Source organism: Drosophila willistoni (genome assembly GCF_018902025.1).
Source record: "Drosophila willistoni isolate 14030-0811.24 chromosome 2L unlocalized genomic scaffold, UCI_dwil_1.1 Seg168, whole genome shotgun sequence".
NCBI classification, from domain to species: Eukaryota; Metazoa; Arthropoda; class Insecta; order Diptera; family Drosophilidae; genus Drosophila; species Drosophila willistoni.
In genome coordinates, this window is record NW_025814047.1 from 70,173 (window position 1) to 93,668 (window position 23,496).

At 33.5% G+C, this 23,496-nt stretch overlaps 2 protein-coding genes across 3 annotated transcripts; both read right to left on the minus strand.

The window, feature by feature from the left end:
- Positions 1 to 10,329: 10,329 nt before the first annotated feature.
- On the minus strand, positions 10,330 to 11,163 carry LOC111518742. Its single transcript, XM_023176355.2, has 4 exons — positions 10,974 to 11,163; positions 10,847 to 10,915; positions 10,725 to 10,776; positions 10,330 to 10,644 (listed from the first exon to the last, which is right to left on the minus strand). Exons 1-4 carry the CDS (start codon positions 11,061 to 11,063, stop codon positions 10,397 to 10,399), a joined length of 459 nt encoding a protein of 152 aa, XP_023032123.2. The 5' UTR covers positions 11,064 to 11,163; the 3' UTR covers positions 10,330 to 10,396.
- Positions 11,164 to 21,296: 10,133 nt separating this feature from the next.
- LOC6643271 (U-scoloptoxin(19)-Sm1a) lies at positions 21,297 to 22,258 on the minus strand. 2 transcript variants are annotated; one of them, XM_002066207.4, is made up of 3 exons: positions 22,043 to 22,190; positions 21,838 to 21,987; positions 21,297 to 21,554 (listed from the first exon to the last, which is right to left on the minus strand). In XM_002066207.4, the coding sequence occupies exons 1-3, from the start codon at positions 22,155 to 22,157 to the stop codon at positions 21,433 to 21,435; spliced, it is 387 nt and encodes a 128-aa protein (XP_002066243.1). In that variant the 5' UTR covers positions 22,158 to 22,190; the 3' UTR covers positions 21,297 to 21,432. The 2 variants fall into 2 exon arrangements, with proteins under 2 accessions (XP_002066243.1, XP_015033730.1); XM_015178244.3 differs by having other exon boundaries at positions 21,498 to 21,759; positions 22,043 to 22,258.
- Between the last annotated feature and the right edge of the window lie 1,238 nt (positions 22,259 to 23,496).

Consider the following 23,496-nt stretch of genomic DNA (forward strand, 5'->3'; position numbering starts at 1 on the left):
TCATTGTGGCTTCTTTCTTGGTGCTGATGGCAGACTAAACCTGAGCTAGAGCAAAGACTTGATGACGAGTATAACGAGAACGCAATGCCGCATTGGATGCAAAAGAAGACAAAGGCCATGGCCCACACTCTTCCCCTTCAAATCCGTCATATGGTGTTGCCATCAGAAATGTTTCATCTTGGTTCTATCACCTTTCAACTCTTGACATCCTTATGCCGATGATATGTATCTATCTGTAAAATCTTGTTAGAAAAACAATGACTAGATTGGCAAAAGTCTTAAAGTCTATGGAATAATAAAATAAAACTTTACTTGACAGCAAGAAAAGACAACCAATACCAGTACAGTATTCATCATGTTTGCGAAATCTTTGTCAAAGCCTTCAAAAATCGTAGTACAAAGGTATAAGGAGAAATCTTATACCTTTGTAAAATGATTGGAATATAGAGTAAAATAATTTTATGCAATAATTTAGTTCCTCTAGAAATTAGAAGTCGCCAGTTATTAATAAACTTTTAAATTTAATGCTAAGCTCAACCCTTCTTAAGTTTTTTTTGTTGTAGACTGTCAGATGCAAGGTTCTTTTAAAAATTTCAGTTTTTTTTTTGGAGCGCTCACATTTTAAACTTTCAAAAGGCTTTTATTAAAGTGTCAAAAATAATGATGTAAGTGGAGGCGGCTTACCTAAATCAGATGCACTAAACAAATATAATACAACTATATATTTTTTTTAAACAAGTTACCCAGCATACGACTAGAATTACAGTCAACAACAAACGTTGTGGAAAACACTTGTAATTTTAAACTAGCCTAGAATATGACAACTTCTACAAACGCCGAAAATAGTATTATTTTTTAAACGAAGAATAATATTTTCTAAGATTGTCACCCCCAATGGCCTAAAATTTCCTATATAAACTCTATATTTTTGTTTTAATCAAAACTGGATTTAAGTCGACTTGATAAATACTTGGTAAATAAATCTTACAAATTTATTAAATTTTTAAACACAGGCAGCATAAAAAGTGTGCAGGTTGTCTTTTTACCTATTTCAAGAACCACCAAGGTTCATCATCAGCAGACGTCGCTAATGAATCCAGAGCTATAAAGCCCATACCACATGTTCAACGCTTAAAGTAGTTGGGAATTCGAACTACATTTAGCGAAAACAAGAACGGAAAAGCTTGCTGAGAAGGCTCAAGTTTTCGGGTTGAGGTATTTTATGGTATTTGTTGGATTTAAGGTATTTTAAACGTGATTTTTCAAGTGTTACACTCCATTCTAAGTTATATTCTTATAACAGATTTCATAAGTATTTTAAAGTTTTAAGTATAATTGATGTGTAGTTAAATTCGTAGAAAAGTGGAAACCGTACAATATTACATTGTTACTCCATATAGTCATTAAAATAGTATTCTTTTAGTTAAAAAAATTATTATTTATTTATTTACAATTTTAGATAAAATATAAAATACTAGACCTAAACAAAAACAATGAGTACTAGCTACAAGGCCTTCGGCTCTAGATATTCTAAATTGAGATATTACATTTTTTTATAAAATTATACACTGCGATTATATTGTCCGGTGAGGGGGTTTTCAGTAGATGGGAGATTGGAAGTGATATAGAGATTGATGGAGATATGGAAGCCCTAATTCTTTCCAGTGGTTGGCAAGAGCCCAGGAGGTGAAACACCACATTATCTTGTCCGCAGATGGGGCAAGGTAATTTTGGTTCTCCTGTTAGAAGGTTAAAAAAATTACATGTAGATTGAAAATGCAGTTACCCAAATGCATCTGATAGAGAGTGAAGTTTACCACAAGAAGAAACCTTTGCATTCGTGAAAACCAATAGAAATCGAAGTTCCTAAGACATATTTTTCTCGAACTGTGATTTCAAGCACTTTGCATTGAGGGACGTGGGGGCGGACGTGTTCAGGTTTTGCACATTTACAATATAAATGAATTGGCCATTCATGGTACATGTGTCTATGTACATATAATTGTACCTCATCTTTTGGTAAGGTTGAAAAGCAATTACATTTTCGTTTAAATTTTTTTTTCATTTCACTTTTTTTTTTTTTTTTGCTCTTCGTAAACATTTAATTTTCAATTTTAATTTGCTTCAATGCATTTGGAACAAACAGGCCACCACCAATCGGCATCGGCATCGACATCGACATCGACACAATATCATCTTGTTGCCACAGCTACCTTACCGCCTTCCAATGCCGCAGCTCCTGTTCTTGTTACTGCTGCTTGCGCTACTCAAAGGTCCTTCTGGGCGGCTCATGCATGGTGATTCGTTTCTCATTTACATTAAATAAATATTGTACAATTGTATTGAGAGAAAGAGTGTGTGTGTGTGTGTGTGTGGGAGAGGGAGAAGGCGAGTGACTGGCGAGGCAAAGGTGAAATGAGCTCCGATTGCTACAATTGCAACAAAGTGAAAAACTTTCACGTACCTGGCCAACCATCATCATCTTCTCGAGAAGGCTTTGACTTTGCTCCTGAAGTCCAGGGTAAATATTCCTTAAAAATATGAAACACACAAAATTCCCCAAAAAAAAAAAACCGAAAAACACAAAAAAACAAAATAAAAAAAATAAAGAAGTAAAACATGGGGGGACGATAAAGTGGAAGGAGAGGCAGGAAAAAAAAAATAGAACAGAAATTGCAATTTCAATGAATAAAATTGAAATTGAAACATTTTTAGACCGTTGCCATAAAGAATTCTTTATGGAAAATGTATGTTGCACGTGTATTCCAAATGTACAAACAATATGCATACATATATTGAAATTTGCCAGCAATCAAAATATTTCCCAGCAATATAGAGTTGACCCCCCCGATTTTCACCCCTCTCTCTCTCATGCATCACTACATTTCTACATCACAATCACAACTTCTCTCTCTTTTACTCTCAATATATATGTATACATATATCTATCTTTATCTGCATCTCTATGTTGTTCTCTAGAATGAATATTTTTGTGCACTAATAGATTTTCTTATGCCATGAAAATTTGCATAAAGTTTTGTATGAAATTAATTTTTTGCAATGTTTTTGCAGTTGGTCACACACACACTCACGTACACACACATACACACTGAGACAGAGTGACAGATAGATAGACGAACAGCCAACCATTTTAATGGCCAACCTGATCCTGCGACTTGTGACTGTCGCTATCCTGTCTTTTCGTCTGTTTGTGTGTTTATAATTTACTTTACTTCTCTCTGGCAAAAGGATTTTAAAACAATTATTTTAATGTTTTTCGCACACACATACCGCACACACCCACACACACACACACACATACTACATCAAATTGAGTTTTAAATGACTTTTCCATTTTTGGCTTTTAAATGCAATTTTTCTCTTCATTTAACATTTTGCCATTGTATCCGTATTATTATCAAGCCAACAAAACGAAAACTTTATTTAATCAAATATACAAAATACACATGTAAATAAATACGAATACATTCATATATGTATATGTGTGTTTAAATGTATATGCCCATCAAGAGAGAAAATCATGGAGAGAAAAAAACGTTTTTGTTATTTCGAAATTAGCACCAGAAATGTAAATGTATGTACAATTTTTTAAACAATAATTGGCTTTTGGCTATAATAAAGACAAAAAATAATACCAACAACAAGAACAACAACAACAACGACAAGAAGAACTGAAATACATCCATACATATATATAAATATATAGATATGGTTATGGATATGGTTATATATGTATGTATAAGCATTTCAAGCGTTAAATAAAATATACAAAACGAATTCGAGTCTATGCAAATTTGATTTTCTATTAAATTGCAATGAATATGTCTAATAAACACACACAAAAGGCATACATATTTCAAAAATTGTTAAGGATAATTGTAATTCAAAATCGCTGGGGAAATGGTGACGTGGAGTAGTGGCAAATCATTGGCTATTGTGAATGGACATTCGATTTGATTATCTCAATTGTGAGTTAACAACTGAATTGGATCAAATTTGTTTTATTACTACATGCATAAAAAACAATATCTCAAGAACAAGGCAATTATTATATTTTAAGTTGTTCTCTCACGTAAATCAAAATGTTCATAAGCTTATTTAATCGTTTTAAACGAAGATTTTTACTACAATTCATCCTCTTAATTAAAAACGGAGGGTTTATAATTAATAAGTTCGTTCTAAACACAAGAAAGTGATTTAAATAACTTAATTGGACTTGATTATCCCTTAAGGTATGCTATTAACAACTATAAAACGTGTTTACCCTAGATTACGTATACGCCAAGGTGGGGTTTAATAGTTCGTGATGGGGATGAATATGGGCCTGATTTTTTGAGCCTGTGCCCAACAAATTCCTTTTTTCATTAGTTCAAATGGCTTTTCATTTTTCATTAGGTGAAAGGCAAACACAAGCGGCAAATATTTGCCAATTAATGCATCAATCACACGTTTTTTAACTTTGTGTACTGTTTTTTAAAAATCCATATTAAAAAATAGAAAAAAAACAATGGTGGCTCATATTTATTATTGTTTTTTTATAAAATCGCCTGCCCAAATGAAGTATGACTAACACATGAAAAGAATTTAAAAATATTGAAAACAGTCAGTCACAGACATATTATACTTAATTCCAGAATCATGTCAATGACGTCAATCATCAAATGACGTGAATCATCAAATGACGTTTAGAAAATATACGTTAATCAAGAAAAAAGTACTTTAGGTAAAATTGGTATCGTAAAACGGCGTCAAACCAAAGGACCTCAGAATTACATACAAAAACCCAAAATTTCGATTGGCCCCAAAACAAATACTAGGGCTAAAATTAAAATTTTTGGTATGCAGTTTATCTAAGATTACCTAGATCTACAACTTCTTCAAAGAATACACATGACAGAATATAATATTAAAGATTTTAAAAAGACGGGGATAAACTGGAGTGCGCTTTTCGTTCAAACGCACCTGTAAAAAGAATTTCGAAAGCTGACATGACAATAATTACGGGTCATCATCTAAATACATAAACCAACAAATAACTGAAAAAATTTCTTCATTAAATTTCTTAGGAGCCGAGAAAATCAAATTAAAAGTTAAAAAAAAAAAGGGTGCTAACCTGGTGACCACCACTGTACATTAAATATTACAATAACACTAGACAATATTTCTCACCAAGAAGACTGAAAAGAAGTAAAAATCTATACTTAACAACACTTTATATATCCATCTATGATCGATAAAAAGGTAAATTATTTCAAGCTTTTGGATTTCAATAAATAAAAAAAAGCAAACCCGCTTAAGTCAACAGCAAATGGGTTGCATGGAGTTTTCATACTTTTGTATACTAATTTTTAGGGTGCTGATCTCGAATCATAGCTTAGTTTTTTCACAGCAGCTTCAGTTTGTGAGATACAGGTGCCGTCTTGAATTTCCTTTCTTTTTGTTTTGGGTTGTTTTGAAGAATAAAAATCGTGTTCATCTGGAGCGGCTTCACTAAATCTGTACTTTTGTCACAAACAACTAACCTATCATATGACTAAATTTACAATCAGCCACACATTGTAGAAAAAACACTTGTAGTTTTAAACTAACTCAAAGATTACAACGTCAGGATGTCAAGTGGCTGATGCCTTGCCTAAAATAATAATAATTTTTCGTCCCCCGAAAATGTGGGTTTGAGTCGTACTAGAGTAAGGTCTTCTAAAAACAATTGTTACTTCCTAGAGCTCAAGATTCCCCATATAATCTTCTTACTTTTGTAAATAAAATGAGTTCATATTTTGAATCCAACCAATGAAGATTGAGCTACTGTCCTTCTACCTGGAATCCATAATTAGGTTGGATATGGGAAAGATATTCCTATCTTACGAATTATAGCTACATACTAATAAACAACAGTAGCAAAACTTCGTGCAACAACAAAAAATTGTAAAAATTGTAATTAAGCAAATGCTTCCAACATTCTACACTTGAAGCGGTTCACCTCAAGTTCAGCTTATTTCCATTTTTCTGTTCTTTCATCATGTCATCGCTTTAAAATGCCGATTCCACCACAAAAAAAAACGACCTTCAGAAAGCCTCATAGCAACAATATCTAATTCATTCGAAAAAGGCACACTTTTTTTGTCTAAGCCAATTTGCTTTTATTACCAACTATTTTAATGTAAAAACCTAGAGAAGCCCATTAAACTACTTGTGCAATATACGTAGATATTATTTCTAAACCATAGAAATTATCGGTAGAATGCCTTTATATCAGAGCTGAGTAAGAACTCCGGCCAATAAAAAATATAAGTTACTTTACACTGTAAAAAATTAAGACAGACAAATCCAACAGAAAGATGAAAAAGCAAAGAACTAAAAGTATTCCTATGAAAGTTTTGAATTTCATTCTTTATTCAAGTCCGAAAAATATGAACCAAACTCTGAAATGATATTATTAAGTGAACATTTTTTTATGTAAGGTGAATTCTTATTATATAAAAACATGACATTTTGTTCAAACCCCTCCAAAACATTCAATTTTCAAGTTTTTTGGTCAGACTTTGGTTCATATTCTTAGAAAATATGTTACTAACGAGAGAAAGAAAGTTAATGATTTCAGATCAAAACTGCAACCTCCAGATGTCTCGCAAGCAGTCAACTCTGATGGCGATCATCAATGGACACCAGCCTCTAACTCCACCACTTCCCGCGGAAATGTATTGTTCAAAATATTAACAAACTACCCTCGAAGTTTATTCTTTCTCATTAAAAAACATCTCTAAAAATGTTGAATTTCCTCTTTCTCCTTAAGTATTTTAATTGAGGATTTCGTCAATCTCTTGGCTTAAATTGTTTTGCATTTTCTTAATTCTCTAGTACATATGTATGTACATATGTAGTATGGATTCAGAACTTAATGTAATTTAAAAAAGTTCTATAAGATATAAACATTAATGTAACCTTATGTAGGTAAAATCAATTGATTTTTAAAGCAATTTCCATTCTATACTATTTTCACAAATCTATCAAAAATGATAAATGAGTGTTAAATTTATAGACAATACTTTTGTCTGGTCTATCTTATCGCGTTATCCTCTTTCTTCTGGTTAATCAGACAAAACAATGCAAAGTAAAACGAAAACTTCAAGTTTCTTGGATAACATCAAGATAAAGCAAGTCATTAACATATCGCACCAATGAAAATGCAAATGCAACAGAAATTACGGGCCGAGAGTCCTGTTGTCTAGCTACCAACCACTTCAGCTCCCTGGACTCTTGCTCTCTCAGATTCAGACTCTCCGACATTCTACTTCCTGCCTGGCTCTGACCGCATATCTAGTGGCTCATTAAAATGCGCTGCCATCTTGCGAAAGTGAAAAATTACCCAGGGAGTTTAGAAAATAAAAGAAAAACACACACACACACACACACAAAAAGAAGAAAACAAAAAAAAAGAACAGGAAAAAATGGAAAATGTAAAAACTTCTGCGGGCCATATATAGAGATGGAGAGACAGAGAGATGGAAAGATAGAGACACAGGCAAAAGGACAAGGACTGCTAACCGAAAAGGTGTTGCCGTTAAGTGGCTACCAATGTTGTTTTTATTGTTGTTGTTGTTGTGGCTGTTGTTGTTGTTGTTGCTGTTCTTGCTGGGTGTATACCTTAACGCATTGTTAGCACTTCATAAAACTAAAACCTCATGAATATTATGAGCTTATCTTTGCTTTCTCGCACCGCAGCTGAATTTGTACAGATTTGCAATGCCATGGACATGGGACACTACGCAATGTTGTCTTTCATCTCCCACTCTTCCTTTTGCTGTTTCCATCTTTACATCCATTTATCCATCCACCATTGGAGGCAACTGGCCGCAGGTTATTGCCACAACTTAACCAGCTTGAGTGTGTATTCTCATTCTCATATATTCGCGATTTAAGGATAATTACAGCCCGAAAAAAATCAACAATGTCGAGGGCGAAACTTAATTGTCAGTAAGTGTTACTTAATGCCTATTATCTGCACTCACGCCTTCCTATCCATCCTCTTTTTCGCTCCTCTGTCGTGCCTTGCCTTGCCCTGACTTGCCCCCTTGTCAGCCGCATTGCCAAAACTTAATTGTTAGCTTACCGAAACTTTGCAACGCGTTATTTAACCCCTTTTTACGTTTTGTTGCTAATTAAAAAACTTTTCGTCGAACCGAACCAAAAAAGAATGCTGCTAAAGACATGAAGACGCCTCTCCTCTTTGCTCTTTGCTTGTTTACACAAAAGCAATCATACGCCATGTTGTACGCCGAGTTCGTCCTTGTTGTATCGTCACTGTCAACAATACGACATCAGCTCGAAGAAATTCACTCATCTTTTTCTCTCTCTCCCCTGCCCCCTTCTCCACTCTTTGTGGACGGAGATGGGGTGAAAGAAATGAGATGAGATGCAGATATGTACTGGCTTCAAAAGTCAGATCTTCTCTGTTGGCTGCTTGACGTCTCTGTTGAAGTTTCATTAATTAGATAAAAGTTTATTCTCCCGTACATTGTTAATGACGCAAGAAACGAGCTGCAAATTATTTGCGCACAACAAAAAACTTCACAGGAACCAAGAAGAAAACCAAGTGATAACAAAAAAAACACAATACCCACAAAAAACTTTTCCCCCAAATGAAAAACTGTGAAAAAAAAACTGTTTCATTTGCTGCTGTGGGAACAATTATTCGAAGGGGTTATTATAAGAAAAGGCCAATATGAAATATAGTATTAATAAGTTTCCCTTACTTAATAATTTAGAATTCACAAATTTATGTTTTAGGTGTCAGCACGATTTAGTTAATTCGAAATCTTACGAAATTTCTTCCCAATTACATTTGAAAGAAAAGTTCTTTTTGCTATGAAAATTTTGTCTATTTGTAAGTGTCTTGTTTAAGTGATCAAATCGGATAACAATAAATTTGAAATATAACGAAATTTCTTGCCAATTACATTTCAATGAAAAGTCAATTGTGCTTTGAACTTCTTGTCTATACAGATAAAACACTTACAGAAGTGCAATACTCAATCACATTTAAATTTCAGAAAACTGCAGTTTTTTGTTATTATTATATGTTATAAGCAATTCATCTAAAATTAAACCAAAATGTGCAATGACTTTAAAAGAGAATGAGTTGATTAATGTGATAGTTGCTGGAAATAAATATTTAATATTATGTATTAAGTTAACTTTTAACTAAATATCAACAACAAATTCCACAAATATTGAGGGAGAGTGAGGCTTCTCGACTCATTTGTTTTCAATCGTCTATATATATTCTGACTTTCAACACATATGAGTCATAAGAGCACTTAAATGAAATGTAACTATTGATCATACTGATATATTTATATTTTAATGGAAAAAACGAGTTTGTTTAGAGTTACACACGACAAGATAATGTGTTTGGAAATGTTGTTGAAACCTTTTCTTGACAAGCAAAAATGGACTTTCAACGTAAGAAAATAAGTAAGCCCAGATATTTTGGAAATGGATAAAGTCGGCACTGTTCATTGACATGCCAATGTATTAATTTTCAATAAGAACATAAATAGTAAATAGTTCAGCTTTGTCTTCATGATCTTTACAAAGATGTTAGTCTTTCATGGTAGAAATAGTCTTTAAAAGACTTTTTATCTCAGATTTCTGCTGGACTTTTCAGAACCTGGATAATGCCAGTCAAAGTTAATCTATAAGGACTAAGAGGACTATATAATACGTGCTTGGGACACCCTAATATACGCTGATTCTCGCTGACCTTCTATGCACAGAATGCAAATGGAGAAAACCTGCAAAAAAGCGAAGAATTATAAACATTTCTTTTTGACTGGGATTGTATTGTGGTTTATGACAAACCTTACCCTAGAATGAATAAGTAAAAAGGGGAAACTAAAGATCAAAAATCAAAACTTTAATTTCCCTAAAGGCATTCTGGAGCTTAATTGTAGTACAAAATTTGTGGTATTGTTTCTCTAAAAAGCTGCCATTTAAAAAATATTAAGAATAGAGGCTTAAATCTTATTAATATTCTGAGAACTAAACAACCATCGAAAATGTAAAAAAAAATAACCTGTTGATTGTGATTCTATAATAAGTAGTCTTATTAATAATAACAAATTGAAATAAAAAAAATATTAATTAGAGGCAGTAGTAAGCCTAAACTCTTATTTCAAAATCACAAGCTTGAGAACGACTTATGAAAATAATGCAAAGAATTGAATTGAAATGTTATTTTTTTCTAAAACTCCCAAATGCTACCTGAGAGAATGTCAATGCTTTTACAGAAATGCTGAAACATATTAATTATCTATATATGTATGTAAGCATGAACCTTTATTTAGGATAAATGGTTTTTTAGTTGCGAATGTGATCACCATGTTTCCTTTAACAATGTCGCTATAAAATCATGCTGCGACCGGCGGTTCCTGTAGAATTCTTCAACCAAATGAGGCATTGTTGCATTCGCCACTTTCGTTGGTATTGCCTGTGGTTGATCAACGCCTTCAAGTTTAAGAAGGAATACCAGTTGGCCATATTCATCCGAGACAAGCTTTAAAATCTTGCCCACCACCTTTTTGGTCAGATGGGCTTGATAGTTTTGTTGAACTAAAGAGACATCTAAATGAAATGGGATCAAGGGTGTAACAAGAAAAGTTTTATATAATTAAGAAACCGAACTCTTAATAGTCAAGATTTACCTTTGTGGACACAGGAGCGAACCAAAGTTATCGAAAACCTAGTTGATTCAATCTAAATGAAATCAAAATATGTTTGTATATACATATGTACATACATATAAATTGGTATTGAAATCACTTACCAAGTTCTTCCTGTCCGTCTCACACTCCCCAACTACATCACGCCATGTTCGTCTCAAACTGTATTCCGTCTAGAAACAGAGTATTCAAAGATTCATTCCTTGACAAATGTCAACCTGTTTTACCCACCATTTCTTCGCGAAAGAAGTAACTCAAGCTCCATCGTTTGAAGGACATATTAACACTGTCCACAGTAAAAGAGTCCATTCTTTCGCTCATTTAAATTTCAATATTGGTTTATGGAAACACCTGTGGAAACTTGCGGCCAATTTGACAAAATTTTGTTCTTCGCAACATGTGGTTTACCACTTACGCGGTGTTTAGTTTACCAACACTGGTAGGTATTGATTGGTCACACTTGCCCATAATCTTCGATGTTTTTCAACACTGATGGGCATATTTGAATTCGGTACCAGACAAAACTTCATTCTGGTAACGGTTTGTTTTATACATATGTAATTCTGTAACTGAAATCCATGAAATCGTTAATAGAACACTCAGTAGTTGGTGTAATTAACATCAAGTAGGCCGAATGAACTCAAAACAACGAAAAACAGAAATCATGTAAATTTGATGATCTATATGCACCAGAGGCACTTCCGGCACAAAAAAACAAAAAGGAAGCCCATGTCTAGCTACTTATTATGGGTAAGCAAAATAAGAAAAAAAATTTGATTAGCTGTAATTGAAATGCCAGTCCCAAATCGCCGTTCTGTGTATGTAAAAGCCAAACGCACTCTAACTTTTTTTTTCCTCTTATTAGGAATGGAACATCAAGACGTCTACTAAGCCTCATCAACAAATATGCCAATGTAGAAAATAATTAACCCTTTTCACCCCAACCCAATTAAGAAAAAGGTAAAAGCGAAAACGAAGAACCGGAAACACCCCAAGAAGAAGCTTCAATCAAATTGTAAGACAACAACACAAAAAAAATATATATTAAATATACTAGATACATCTATGGCAACGTTTATATGCCCTTACTTATTCAATTTAATATCATCAGCCTATATGTAAGTGATTAAATACTTTAAAAAATTACTAAAAGTTCAGGTTATAAATCTTATAACCTCAACTAATGAACTATTTTGATGATTATATAGATATCTGATATTATTAATACCAAAATTGCGTTAAGAGTAGCAAAAAACAAAGTTTTTACCACATGAATCTACCAAATATGGTAGTCCCATCGAAATACATATATGTGGGTTATAATCTGTTATTAGTAGCAAATTCGGTTTGGTTAGAAAAACTTAAACAAAAAGGGTCCAATTCACTTATGGCAGCTATATATATATAGTAAGTTATTTCGATCGGTTCACGAACTAAATCTACTTATGTTATGAATAAGTTTAACCAGCTGGCTTATAGCAATAGACGGACAGACAAAAATGGGTCTCGGCTTCTAATGCTTATTTGGAATATATATTCCCAAGTCCCTAATGAATCGTAAACGTGTCCTTCGTTGCCTAACAAAACATATGACATGAAAAAATGTATAGCACCATCTGAAAGGGTATAAAAAAGGGAATCCTGGAGGCCAAAGAACCACATCAAGTCGATAAAAAAAAAACAGAAAGAAAGCGAAAAGAAAAAGTTACAAAACCTGGAGATGGAATAGGTATATATATGTATATATATACATGGTAGGTATATGGTATATTTTGTAGGTGGAAAGCGGAAGATGAATTTTTAATTTGTTGCTGTTGCTTCCCGTTTTAATTGTTGTTGACAGACAACGACTGACTGACAGCGTAATTTACAATCCTTTTTGCCCTCTAACTTGGCCTCACCCAGTGTTAAAGGGGGTAAAAATTTTAATTAAAGAAATTGCGGTTAATCCCGTTAACGGAGCCAGGGTACAAAACCAAAAAATTGTAAAAGAAGCAACAAAAAACAAAACGCACACAAGAAGATGATGAAACAATGCCCCAAAGGCATTTCTGTATGTTTCCAACACAACGTCATACAACAAATTTTGTTTCGTTTCGGTTACTTTATTTTATTTTTCGCCCCCTCCTCCCCCAACTCTCATCTTTTATTTTGCCTAATTGTAAAAATTTTATTTCAACTCTTCTAGGCATGATGTAATTCCGATGCTCGACAAGATTACGCGTGTGCTCGAAAGCCGAGCACAAATTTTAACACCTTCAGCATTTGCATGTTGGTAATGGAATTATTGCCATGGCTAGAGAGAGTGAAAGCGGTCTGGACGGAGAGAGATGCGGGACGGCTTTTACTTCCCATATTTGTCAAAGAAAATTTAAGTAATTGCATTTTCTGCTATTTGAACTTCAATTTGCATAAAAATTAAAGATTGACAAAGGGACATCACAAGGCCTGTTGGCACATTGTATGTATGCTTTAAATTCAAATATTGAAACAAAAAGTTCAAATCAAAATTTTGGCCAAATAGGTTTTAGCAATCATTTACATTGAGATTCATTTGAAGCAAAGGCAAGTGAAAAGCCTTTATTGTAGGATCACAAAATCTTTCTCAATCTTGTGTTTCATTAAAAGTGTTAAAGAAATCTAAATCTATATGGTAGTAGTTCGATTCCCTTTAAAGGTGCTATACGAATCTAAACAGATGTTGCCATTACTTGCTTAATTATGTTTTAATTTTGTGGGCGGACACTTGTCTTTATGAAATTAAGTAGTTTTTCATTGTTTATTGTAATTTTTCACATAAATCTGCAATCAAAAGGATATATAATGGTGGCATGAGCCTTTAATCTAATGTGGCCTTCATATGCTTTAATGTAGATTGCAAGTTAATGGTAGTCAATTCTTTTGGATCAGTGATGCTGACTAAAGCCCTCTTACCATCCATGGGGCTTGACAGAATGTAGATAGATATGTACGCACATAGCTCTTTCTAAAAGCCCTGACAGGCTCGAGCAGCAGCTATGCCAAAATGGAAGAGATCACAATACACAACTATGTATTCTACGCAAGAAATCCGATATCACAGTGATAGCCAGCCCAAAATTGCATAATTTATGTCCAAATCTTTACTGTTGAATATGGGCCAACGTTCCTCCAAATTGGAGAAAGCTAATAAAAAAAACCACAACAAAGGATTTCATTCTTATTTGTATTTGAATAGCTGAACAGCTGAACCATCAAGTTTTCACATTCAAGAGGTATTTTATTTCAATAAACTAATTAGAAGCAACATTTCGTAAAATCACATTTACAATTTGAAATTTTCGTTATAAATTTAGTTATTATTTTTTGCTTAATCTTATTCATATTATATGTATGTCTGTCCGAATGGTCGGAAGTCAAAAATGGCACTTTGTTTTACATTTTATTGTGGCAATCATTCAGTATGGTAATAAATGTGTATTTATTAATTTTAAAAATGTAATCAATTCATTACAAAACGAAGACTTTCTACTTGTCAATCATTGAGTCTTTAATCTTTTTTAGTAAAGAAAAGTAAAATTCGGAATTTTATCCAATAAATGACAATCATTCAGTATTGTAAACCTAGATTCTGGAAAAAGAAAAATATTTCCACATTTTGTGAGTTAATAATAACGTATATAATTATGAATTTTTAAGAATTTATAATGAAATAAAGTGGAATTTATGGAATTATATGTGATAGTAGTAATATCACCGCCTTAATGTAAAATGATCTCCCTTTTGGCCTGCTTGAATCTTTATATTTATACAAGGTGGCGCAAAAGAAGTCATCCGATGTTGTCTAAATAAGAAAACTTATGTTTATTTGGCCAATAAATTTCCCAATGTTTAAACATAATTTAAAAACAGAATCAAAGTTTTTAATAAAAAAAAAAATTAGAGCCATACAACATCAAGTGACTACTTTTGTCCCGGATGACTTCTTTTGCGCCACCTTGTAGTATTTTTGTTATCTTGAGCATTCCTGTGTTCTTTTTTACGGTCTTTTTAATAAATTTATTTTGCAGAGTTTATTCTACTTTTGCATGATTCTAAGCCTAAATTAAATTTAATAAATTTATTTTGCAGTTTGTTTTTCTTTTGCATGATTCTCAGCCTACACTTTCGACTTTTTTTAGGGCAGCTTTTACAACAAAGTAAAACCTTAACTCTTTATCTAATTTAGTGTAATAGAATTTTAGATAATTAAATGTATATTTTATTTAATTAACGTGCTTGAAATATTAACTCGCATTAGTCGTATTTGTCGTCCAATCCTCACTTGAGTTACCCTTACCCCTGGGATTCCAGGATTCCGATTGGCTGCAAGACGATCAGCAAATCTCGTGCTATGACGGCAGATAGGTTTGGCTATGTGACTAAACCTTTCTGCTACACTGGTTGAGGATCTAGAGGATTCAGCTAGTTGTCCCCCATCAACACTTTCTAGAAAGAAGCTCGACCGAAGAATTTTAAATTGGAAATAAACTGAACATATACATACATACGTATATGTATGTATGTCCATACGATAAATATATTAATGGCTAACTTTATTTGCATAAATGTATTCTATATGGTGACAAAATGAATACATTTGAATATCTTTGAAGAGAGTAAGATACACAAACTTCTGCAGCGAATGGTCAAGCATACTCTTTTATTAATAAACTGAATTGAATTTTAAAAACTTCACATCAAAAACGATAACTTAATGTGAAGTAATATATCCCAACACATTGCAGGATATTACAAAATAGGTTTCATAAGGATAAACTGCAACCCATAGACCATTATAAAAAGATATGTATGTATTATTCGGCAATGGGAACACAAACATAACTTTTAAGTTCTGGTAAATGATATTTAAATACTTCAACTTACATTGATGGAGGTTTTTAATAAGACAACAGTGGATTAAAGATGATCAAAAGACTTTTGTACATAGGTACTTATATTCATGAAATGGGAACCCAATTTCCCCGCTCCATGGGAATGTCGGCACACATTGTATATCCTGGCCATGTTGAAGGACAACATGAGCCCTCGTTCGCATAAGAAATTAACTTAAAAAGTCATTTGGCAGACAGAGGAGCAAAACGCAGAAAATGGAGGCAGTGCAGTGACTCCAAAAAGGATGAAGAAAAAGGATTAATTGCATGAAAAGCTCTGCCATGTAGCAGCACAGTCGCTGCACAGTTCTGCCTGCTGCCTTGTGGCATCTCGCATGACATTCTCCAACCAAGCATGCCACGTAGTGAATATCCTGGCTTTTCTATAAGCCATTGACTTGTGCGCATATCCTTTGGCCCAGGACCAACCCGTATGCGGCGTGCAGCATATATCATCATCATCATCATCTTCTGTAGTGGTGGGCGGTGGGTGGTGGTCGGGGAATGGAGTGGGAAGTATTTTTTAATAGTGTTTCGTGTGCCTTTCGGCATTAATTTATGCCACAAAATCATTTTCTTTTATACTCCACACATGAAAAATAAAAATTAAACGTGAAAAATATGAAAAAGAAATAAAAAAAACAAAAAAAAAAAACCAGCAGCGGCGCAAGGAGTGCAAGGAGTAAAGGATACAGAACAGAGATGCAAATTGCGTTGCGTGACCTCAGGCCACAGAGAATGCGACGCAATTGAAGGAACATGAGTAAAAAAAAAAAACCCATAGAGGAAAAAAAATCCCGGCAAGTGCCAAGTTTGACATGAAATATGAGCACATCTCAAACATTTATTAGTTTCGCTCTTTGAAAACGAGAGAGAAACGCAAACGAAATAAAAATCGACGATTAGCTAATATTACTCGACAGTAGCTGAGCAGCGTCAAAACAAAAACGAAATTGAAAACAAAAACGTAAACAAAAAAGCACATAAATAATTTATTATATGACATGTCCGATGGATGGCTGGATGAGCCCCTGATAAGCCACACACCACACGGAATACCTATGAAAACACACTCATACAATATTTATTATGGGGTTTTTGCCTACACCCTACACAGTTCAAAGATTAAGAAGGTATATTCAGTCAATCAACAACTACATCACGATTGGCAATAAAAACTAGTCATTTACCATCAGCGTTACATTGGCTTAATTAAAAGTCAATGGATTGAAGCTTTTGGTTAAATACTGCAGTACTTTTAGTCTATGATCTGAATCAAGCACGATCTAATCCTGACATTCACATTGATGAGTTAATAAGTACACAATCTTCAATGTTTTTTTTTTCCAAACCGAACCGAAACGACGGTTTTCAATTCTTTATTTTGATTTGTGTCGCCTCAGCTTCAGACAGCTTTGTATATGTATGTTCAATGTACAATCAATAGTTTTTGAAAATGTATTTTGGTGCTTTGGTCCTCCTAGAAAATCGAGCTTCTCACACTGGCTGCGACTTTCATCAAAATAAAATAATATTTACTAAACCCATCAATAACACAGGCAGACCAAAAAGCTTTAAGTCCCAGACCTAAAGACTAAGCGTCAACATCACTCTTTAACTTAAAATAAACTGTTGATGCTACCTAATTTAAAAAATAGGTAAAACCCCATAGAATATCTAACAATCCAAAGCCGATCTGAACATTTAACAGACATTTGACAGACTCGGACTCTTTTAGAAAAGTGAGTTTGATTTTCAGTTAAAAATTTGCAGTATTAATTCAATGTTTTTATATAATGGCTTAGACAAACGGACAAAATCTGTAGCTTATGGGTTAAATCAACATAAAAACTAAGGTTGAGACAAAGGTTTAAACAAAAATATGGATCGAAAGCATTACATATAATTACAAGACAGTTTAAATGTACCTTTTCTTTAAATAAATTGGGTCTAATTAATAATATTGTATTTTCACAATATTTTTAATAAATTTGTTACTGCCAATCTGTGAAAAGTTGTGTAAAGATATCAAGTATATTAATCGCAAACTAACAAAGAAATATAGTTCTCCAAGGGGAGGGGGTATTCAGGACAGATGTTTTAACATTAAATCAATTTTCTAGGAACAACATTGTCCAAATGTGATATACATATGTACATATGCACACATTAGGGCGAGTTACTTTGTATGAAGCAAATAAACCCCAAACCGTCCACTAGATTCGGATTCTACGAAGAATTTCTAGATATTCACACCAAGACACCATATGTCTAAAATTACTTCCTAGCCCGCGCTGAAAAGCCTCTAGTTTAGGGTTTTGGTATTTCTATGTTAAGTATTTAAGTTCCTTAAAAATTAAAAAGCATATCTTAGAATTCATCTTAGAATTCAAATCTAGTGGACGATTTTTGGGCAAAAAAATAACCCTCAATAGTTTATATAGATAAAAATGTTGTATTATACCAAAAAGTTTAATTTCTTTTCAAGGTAATAAAGTTAATAATTGTCCAAAAAGATATAAAATAAAATTTCTTAACAGTTTTTAGATAAAGTTGAAAAGAACTCCTCTTGATTATTAGCGATTGGTTGTTTGGTGGATTGGTTGGTTTTCGAATTACTTTCTCAGATTGGTTGCCATGAATGAATTATAAGTATTTTCAATTAAAAAATTAATTCAGTTGAATTTATTATATTATTTTCACAAACTAAATAAACCAAGTTCAATCAAAACACCAAAAATTCGTACTTTACTTTACCATATCCGCTAATCGTCTATTTAAAATTTCAAACAATTTATTTTCCACATCTAAATAATTATAAAAATGAAATATTTCGCGTATAAATTGTGACATCAATAAAACCCTTAAGGATCTGTTAAGGAATCTAAAACAATAGTTCCGCTTTTACAGGGCATATGTTACTTAGCGACTTCACTTCTGTTTTTCTTTTATTTGTTTTTAGCAGTTCCAAATTAGTTTCAGTTTGGGTTGATTTGAAATTAGCCTCAGTTGAAAAGGCGAAATATATTTGCACATATGTACATACATACATATATGTATGTATTTGCCAGTAAATTGCAAATAAAAAAAGAAGAATAAAGAAAAAGAAATAAATAACTTATGCAATCTAAGACGCAGTTGAAGTGATTTTGTTTCCAGACCCAGACCCAGACCCCCACATGCCTAGTACACTTCAATGGGAACTGAATGGAGGTGATGAACTATATAGAAAATGCCAAGGTCGTCGTCGTTTTCACTGGCATTGATGGAGGTTGAAAAGCAAACTAAAATTAAAGGAATTACATGGCGCCAATGACCATGAATATATGTATATACATATATATATACTTACTAACTACTGACTAAAACACAGATGCATGATGCATGTGATGTGTGACCATAAACTAGACTCTCGGTTTCAGACTATTAAAAATTAGCAATGAGCTTCTATTTCAATTTAATTGGCGGCTTTATTTTCCAGAACGTCATGACTGAAAACAGTTCATCTGAAAAATAGAAAGTGCATCAGGAAGAATATATTTTTTTAATAGTTAAAATTCAGTTGGGCCAAGGTACTTTTCATTCTTCTGAAACATATAAAACTCAGAAAAGGTTTCGAGTAAATAAGTAAGAGTAGAATAGCGAAAATAATGTGAGAAAATTTGTATTATTTATTAAGTATCTACTCTTTTATTTATTCTGTACCTACTTATATAATTTAATTTCAAAATTTACAACTTTTATTTTATACATATTTTTTTATATCTTGTCCATTTACTTATGAATCAATACATTAAAACTTTAATTATGTTTCTGGATTGAGCATACATAGATATACTTGCCTAAAAACCTATATGAAGTCCTGCATCCTTTGTTGAATTTCAAAAATATGTATATGTAGATATAAGTATGTTATCCAGATTACCTAGATAATCCAAATTTCACTGCTACTAAATAATATTGCGTTCAAAGTATTGTGTTCTTTAGTATTTAAAAATATTTTAGAAACATCTTGATTCGACTCATTAATCATAAAGAAAGCAGGAACTATACATATTAGTCTTACAACAATAACAATCTATGGAAAATATAGTTATATTTGTATTCCAAGTAATTCATATTTACTTTGCTATAGCCATAATTAAGGATCGATGGAACAAAATATAAAGTTTCTATCAAAATGTTCTTTCCAACCATAAAATCTTAGCTCTATTCTTTCCTTAGCAACAATATCGCTTAAATATTTTCTTGTGTTGTGCAATCAATTGAAAGTGATTGTATGTCGAATTTACTTGAATTCGATGGTACCCACTTCTGGGTAATGGACTCTTTGAGTATTTTAAGGACTCAAAGTGCCTTCTAGTCCCATACAGATTGTCACAATTTTCATAATTCCGATCTAAGACTGGATTTATTCAGCTTGTATTAAAGAGTTGTCTAATGGAAATGTCCTGAACACCTTCTAGCGCATTTAGCCACCGAGACCCATAATAATTAAGAGACTTTCCAGCTGCACTTACCAAAACTGTTGTATCAGTTCCGGACGGTATCAGACGGAAACCTTGTTGGCTCGGGTGCCTTATGCCGGATAGTTTTAAAATACATATTAAAGAAAAAATATGAATAAAAGATCGGCAAATCGAAAAGAATTTAGAATTCTTATAGTGCTAGTGGAGAAGTACTCTCTTTAGCAAGGGTATATTGATAGTGCCTAGTTAGTTAATGCTAATCATTCTGTAATTTCAAAGAAATTGTAATCCGTTTGTCTAATGCCTCAATGCCGCCTTGCAATACGTTCAATTCATTCAACTCAAGAGCGAGAAACGACCTACCAACGCGCCTATAAATAAATAACAAAATGGAAAAAATATATTGGAACATTAGCAATGAAATCATGAACAACTAACTATGTATAATACTAAATTGTGTTTGTTCACATTTAAGATATTAAGAACATCTGATGAACATGAACGTTGCGGCATCGGCAAGGCCGTTTATTTTTGAAATGATTTTCGAATTGAAATCTATTTTCTTTTCATTTTTTTTATTTGTGTTCTACTCGTGAAGCACAAAACAAAACAGTCAGCTTGATCCAACTGAACTTGACATTGAAAGTGACAGAGAGAGGATGGGAGATTAGGTCGAGTTGTTTTGCGTCTTTTTGTGCAGAAATCGTGATTATCTCTGGATTTAATTTGCTGGATTCCCGCACAACTGTACGACACTGGACACTGGAAAACGATTGGGACACGTGACGAGCCAGAGGGGAGCTTGAGAGAGAGAGAGAGAGAGAGCGACTGAGTGAGAGAAAGAGGAATCTCTGGGGCTGATAGTGAGATAAGACTATGACCTGGACAGACAACCTCTAGCCAAAGTCTCAGAGAATATGATTCAGCTTCAACATATATGTACTTACTTACATAATTCATAATCTATATTCTGGTCATGTGAAAGCAAAACAAATTCTGAATACGAAATCATTTTAAAAATATTTACAATGCGTTTTTCCAATTTAATATGTATATTTTTGTTATTCATTCTTAAGCATATAGATATAATTAAATAAATACATGTAATTCAGTTTGTTTGTGTGTGTGTGTTTTGTGTGTGTGTCTTTTGTGTGTGTCTGTGTTTGTGTGTGTGTGTGTGTGTGTGTGTGTAATGTTATTTTTTTTTTTTTTTGTATTAAGTTACTTCCATGTGATTTATGGAAGGATTATTTGGCCTTCCCGTATCGAACAGGTTAACGCCACAGCGAATGTAATGTTATTATATTTCTATACCACAACACAGCAGACTTGTCCATTTTCGCAGTCATTACCGGGTCTCACTAGCCTCTGGGGGCATCTGTTCATACAAACACCCAAATGTTCAGTGCACGGAGCTGGTTTTATTGGCACTGAAATAGGACATATAATGGATTGGATTGGATAGAGGTTGGGTACAAAACACAGGTGAGTATTAGTAGTAAGCAAAAATGTGCAAGTAATACCAATTGAATAGAGGATTGAGATTAAAACATTTTTCGATTTGGTTTCTTTCTGTCTTTTGGGAATGAGTCGAAATCATGACTTAGAGAAGGAGGATAGGTTGTTGGGGTTTAACTGGATTATGAGGAAGCATTTGACCATGATATTTAGCCCATTTTCTTCTTTTGAAAGCAATATATTCTTGATACTTACGTTCATAGCAACATTCCACACCCAAATGGGCATAGTCGGGACATAGACCTTTTTTGCTTGTGAGCTCTGTGCATTCGCTTGTTCGTACACAAAGTCCTCCCACCAAAACGCACTCACGATTGTTGGGATAGACACGGACACCCTGTAGCACTGTGGCAAAAGGATATATATACAACTGATCACTGATCTGACTATGATAACTTACTGTAATATTCGGGACGACCATATTCATTCACTTCATTGGTTTCAATATCGGCACAAACTATCTGAAGGGCTGCCAGCCAAAGGCAAAGGCCAACCAAGCAATTTTTCAAAGACATTCTTTTTCTTTAATTTAGTTTTTTGTTGTTTGTGTGTATTTTCTTTTTTCTTTTATATATCAAATTTTGTTTCTTCCACTCTATAGCACGGTTCGTCTATCACTGAACCCATCTAAATACGCTACAGATGCTTTTGAACGAAAGCGTTTTGCACAACTGGACGAACGAATCGGCGATATAGTAAAAATGCGGGTTCCCGAACCGCTGCGGCAGCGGCGCCGGCGTCTCTCAGTTCAATTTGAAGAGCGTGAGAGCGTTCAAAAAATATTAATATATGATGGGACGGACCGAGAGTATTTGCACAGCAGCAGCAGCAGCAGCAGCAGCAGCAGCAGCAGCGGCAACAACTTCAAATTGAACAGCAGCAACAGAAACGGCAGCAACAGCTCCAACTGGCTCCAGCGGCAACATAATTCATTTGATCTGTTCACGCGCATGATACTCACGCGCTCTGAAAAGCACGCCAATCACTTAATGAATGGATTCCAATCAAAAAACAAAATAAACACACAAACATATTCAAGTAATATTTATGGGATCTTTTGTTTAAGACGGCTGCAGCATTTGGTCTTTTAACCGCATTTATCGAGGCATAACGTGATTTAACTGCATATAAAGCAAATGATCTGGTTTCTGTCTTATCAGCTTCAGTTCTTTTCTCTCTTGCAAGAGAGTGTGAGAGAGAGAGAGAGAGAGAGAGAGAGAGAGCGAGAGAGAGAGTGAGATCTCTTCCACTCTAAATTTGGGTTCGGGAATGGCCTCTCGTCATGGTTAGAATTCCCATTTTTATTTTGTATTTTCTCAAACACACATAATTTGGAAAAATATATAACAATTAGCAAACACACACACACACATATTACGTATACGCCGTGTTTTGATAATGTTTTTGAGAAAAACAGATGTTTATTTTAATTTGTAAACAATTGTATTTAGATCAAAGACAACATTGGTCGAAATGTGTTGACCATGACATCCTATTTGGTATATACAACAAAAAAAAAGATATTCTATATCTTTAATAGGCTTATCATATTTCAAGTGGTGCATTGATCGCTTAACCTTTTACAATGAGACTACTTTATTAATTCACTTCACGTGTTTATTTTGAGACCTTAAGACAAACAGATGTCAGAGAACTTTGCTTTTCGAGTTGCCAATTATTTGATTTAAAAGTAAATATTAACAGTTTTGATTAAGTATGAATGAGTTAATAATATAAGTAACCTCTATTGACAAATACAAGAAGGTGGCGATATTATATATTCTTTCCTAGTGATTTATACAAATATTTCTTTAATATCTGCTTAAATTTTTCTATGTGTAAGTAAGTTTTGGC

Bases quoted from the DNA above. Each gene is read 5' to 3' on its own strand.
- LOC111518742 (XM_023176355.2), bottom strand. From the start codon at position 11,063: ATGAGCGAAAGAATGGACTCTTTTACTGTGGACAGTGTTAATATGTCC. The intron at 10,916-10,973 runs GTGGGTAAAACA...CTCTGTTTCTAG, and splicing joins ACTTCTTTCGCGAAGAAATG to ACGGAATACAGTTTGAGACG. The intron at 10,777-10,846 runs GTAAGTGATTTC...GATTTCATTTAG, and splicing joins AGACGGACAGGAAGAACTTG to ATTGAATCAACTAGGTTTTC.
- LOC6643271 (XM_002066207.4), bottom strand. From the start codon at position 22,157: ATGTCTTTGAAAAATTGCTTGGTTGGCCTTTGCCTTTGGCTGGCAGCC. The intron at 21,988-22,042 runs GTAAGTTATCAT...CTTTTGCCACAG, and splicing joins TGGTCGTCCCGAATATTACA to TGCTACAGGGTGTCCGTGTC. The intron at 21,555-21,837 runs GTAAGTATCAAG...GTCCTATTTCAG, and splicing joins TGTGGAATGTTGCTATGAAC to TGCCAATAAAACCAGCTCCG.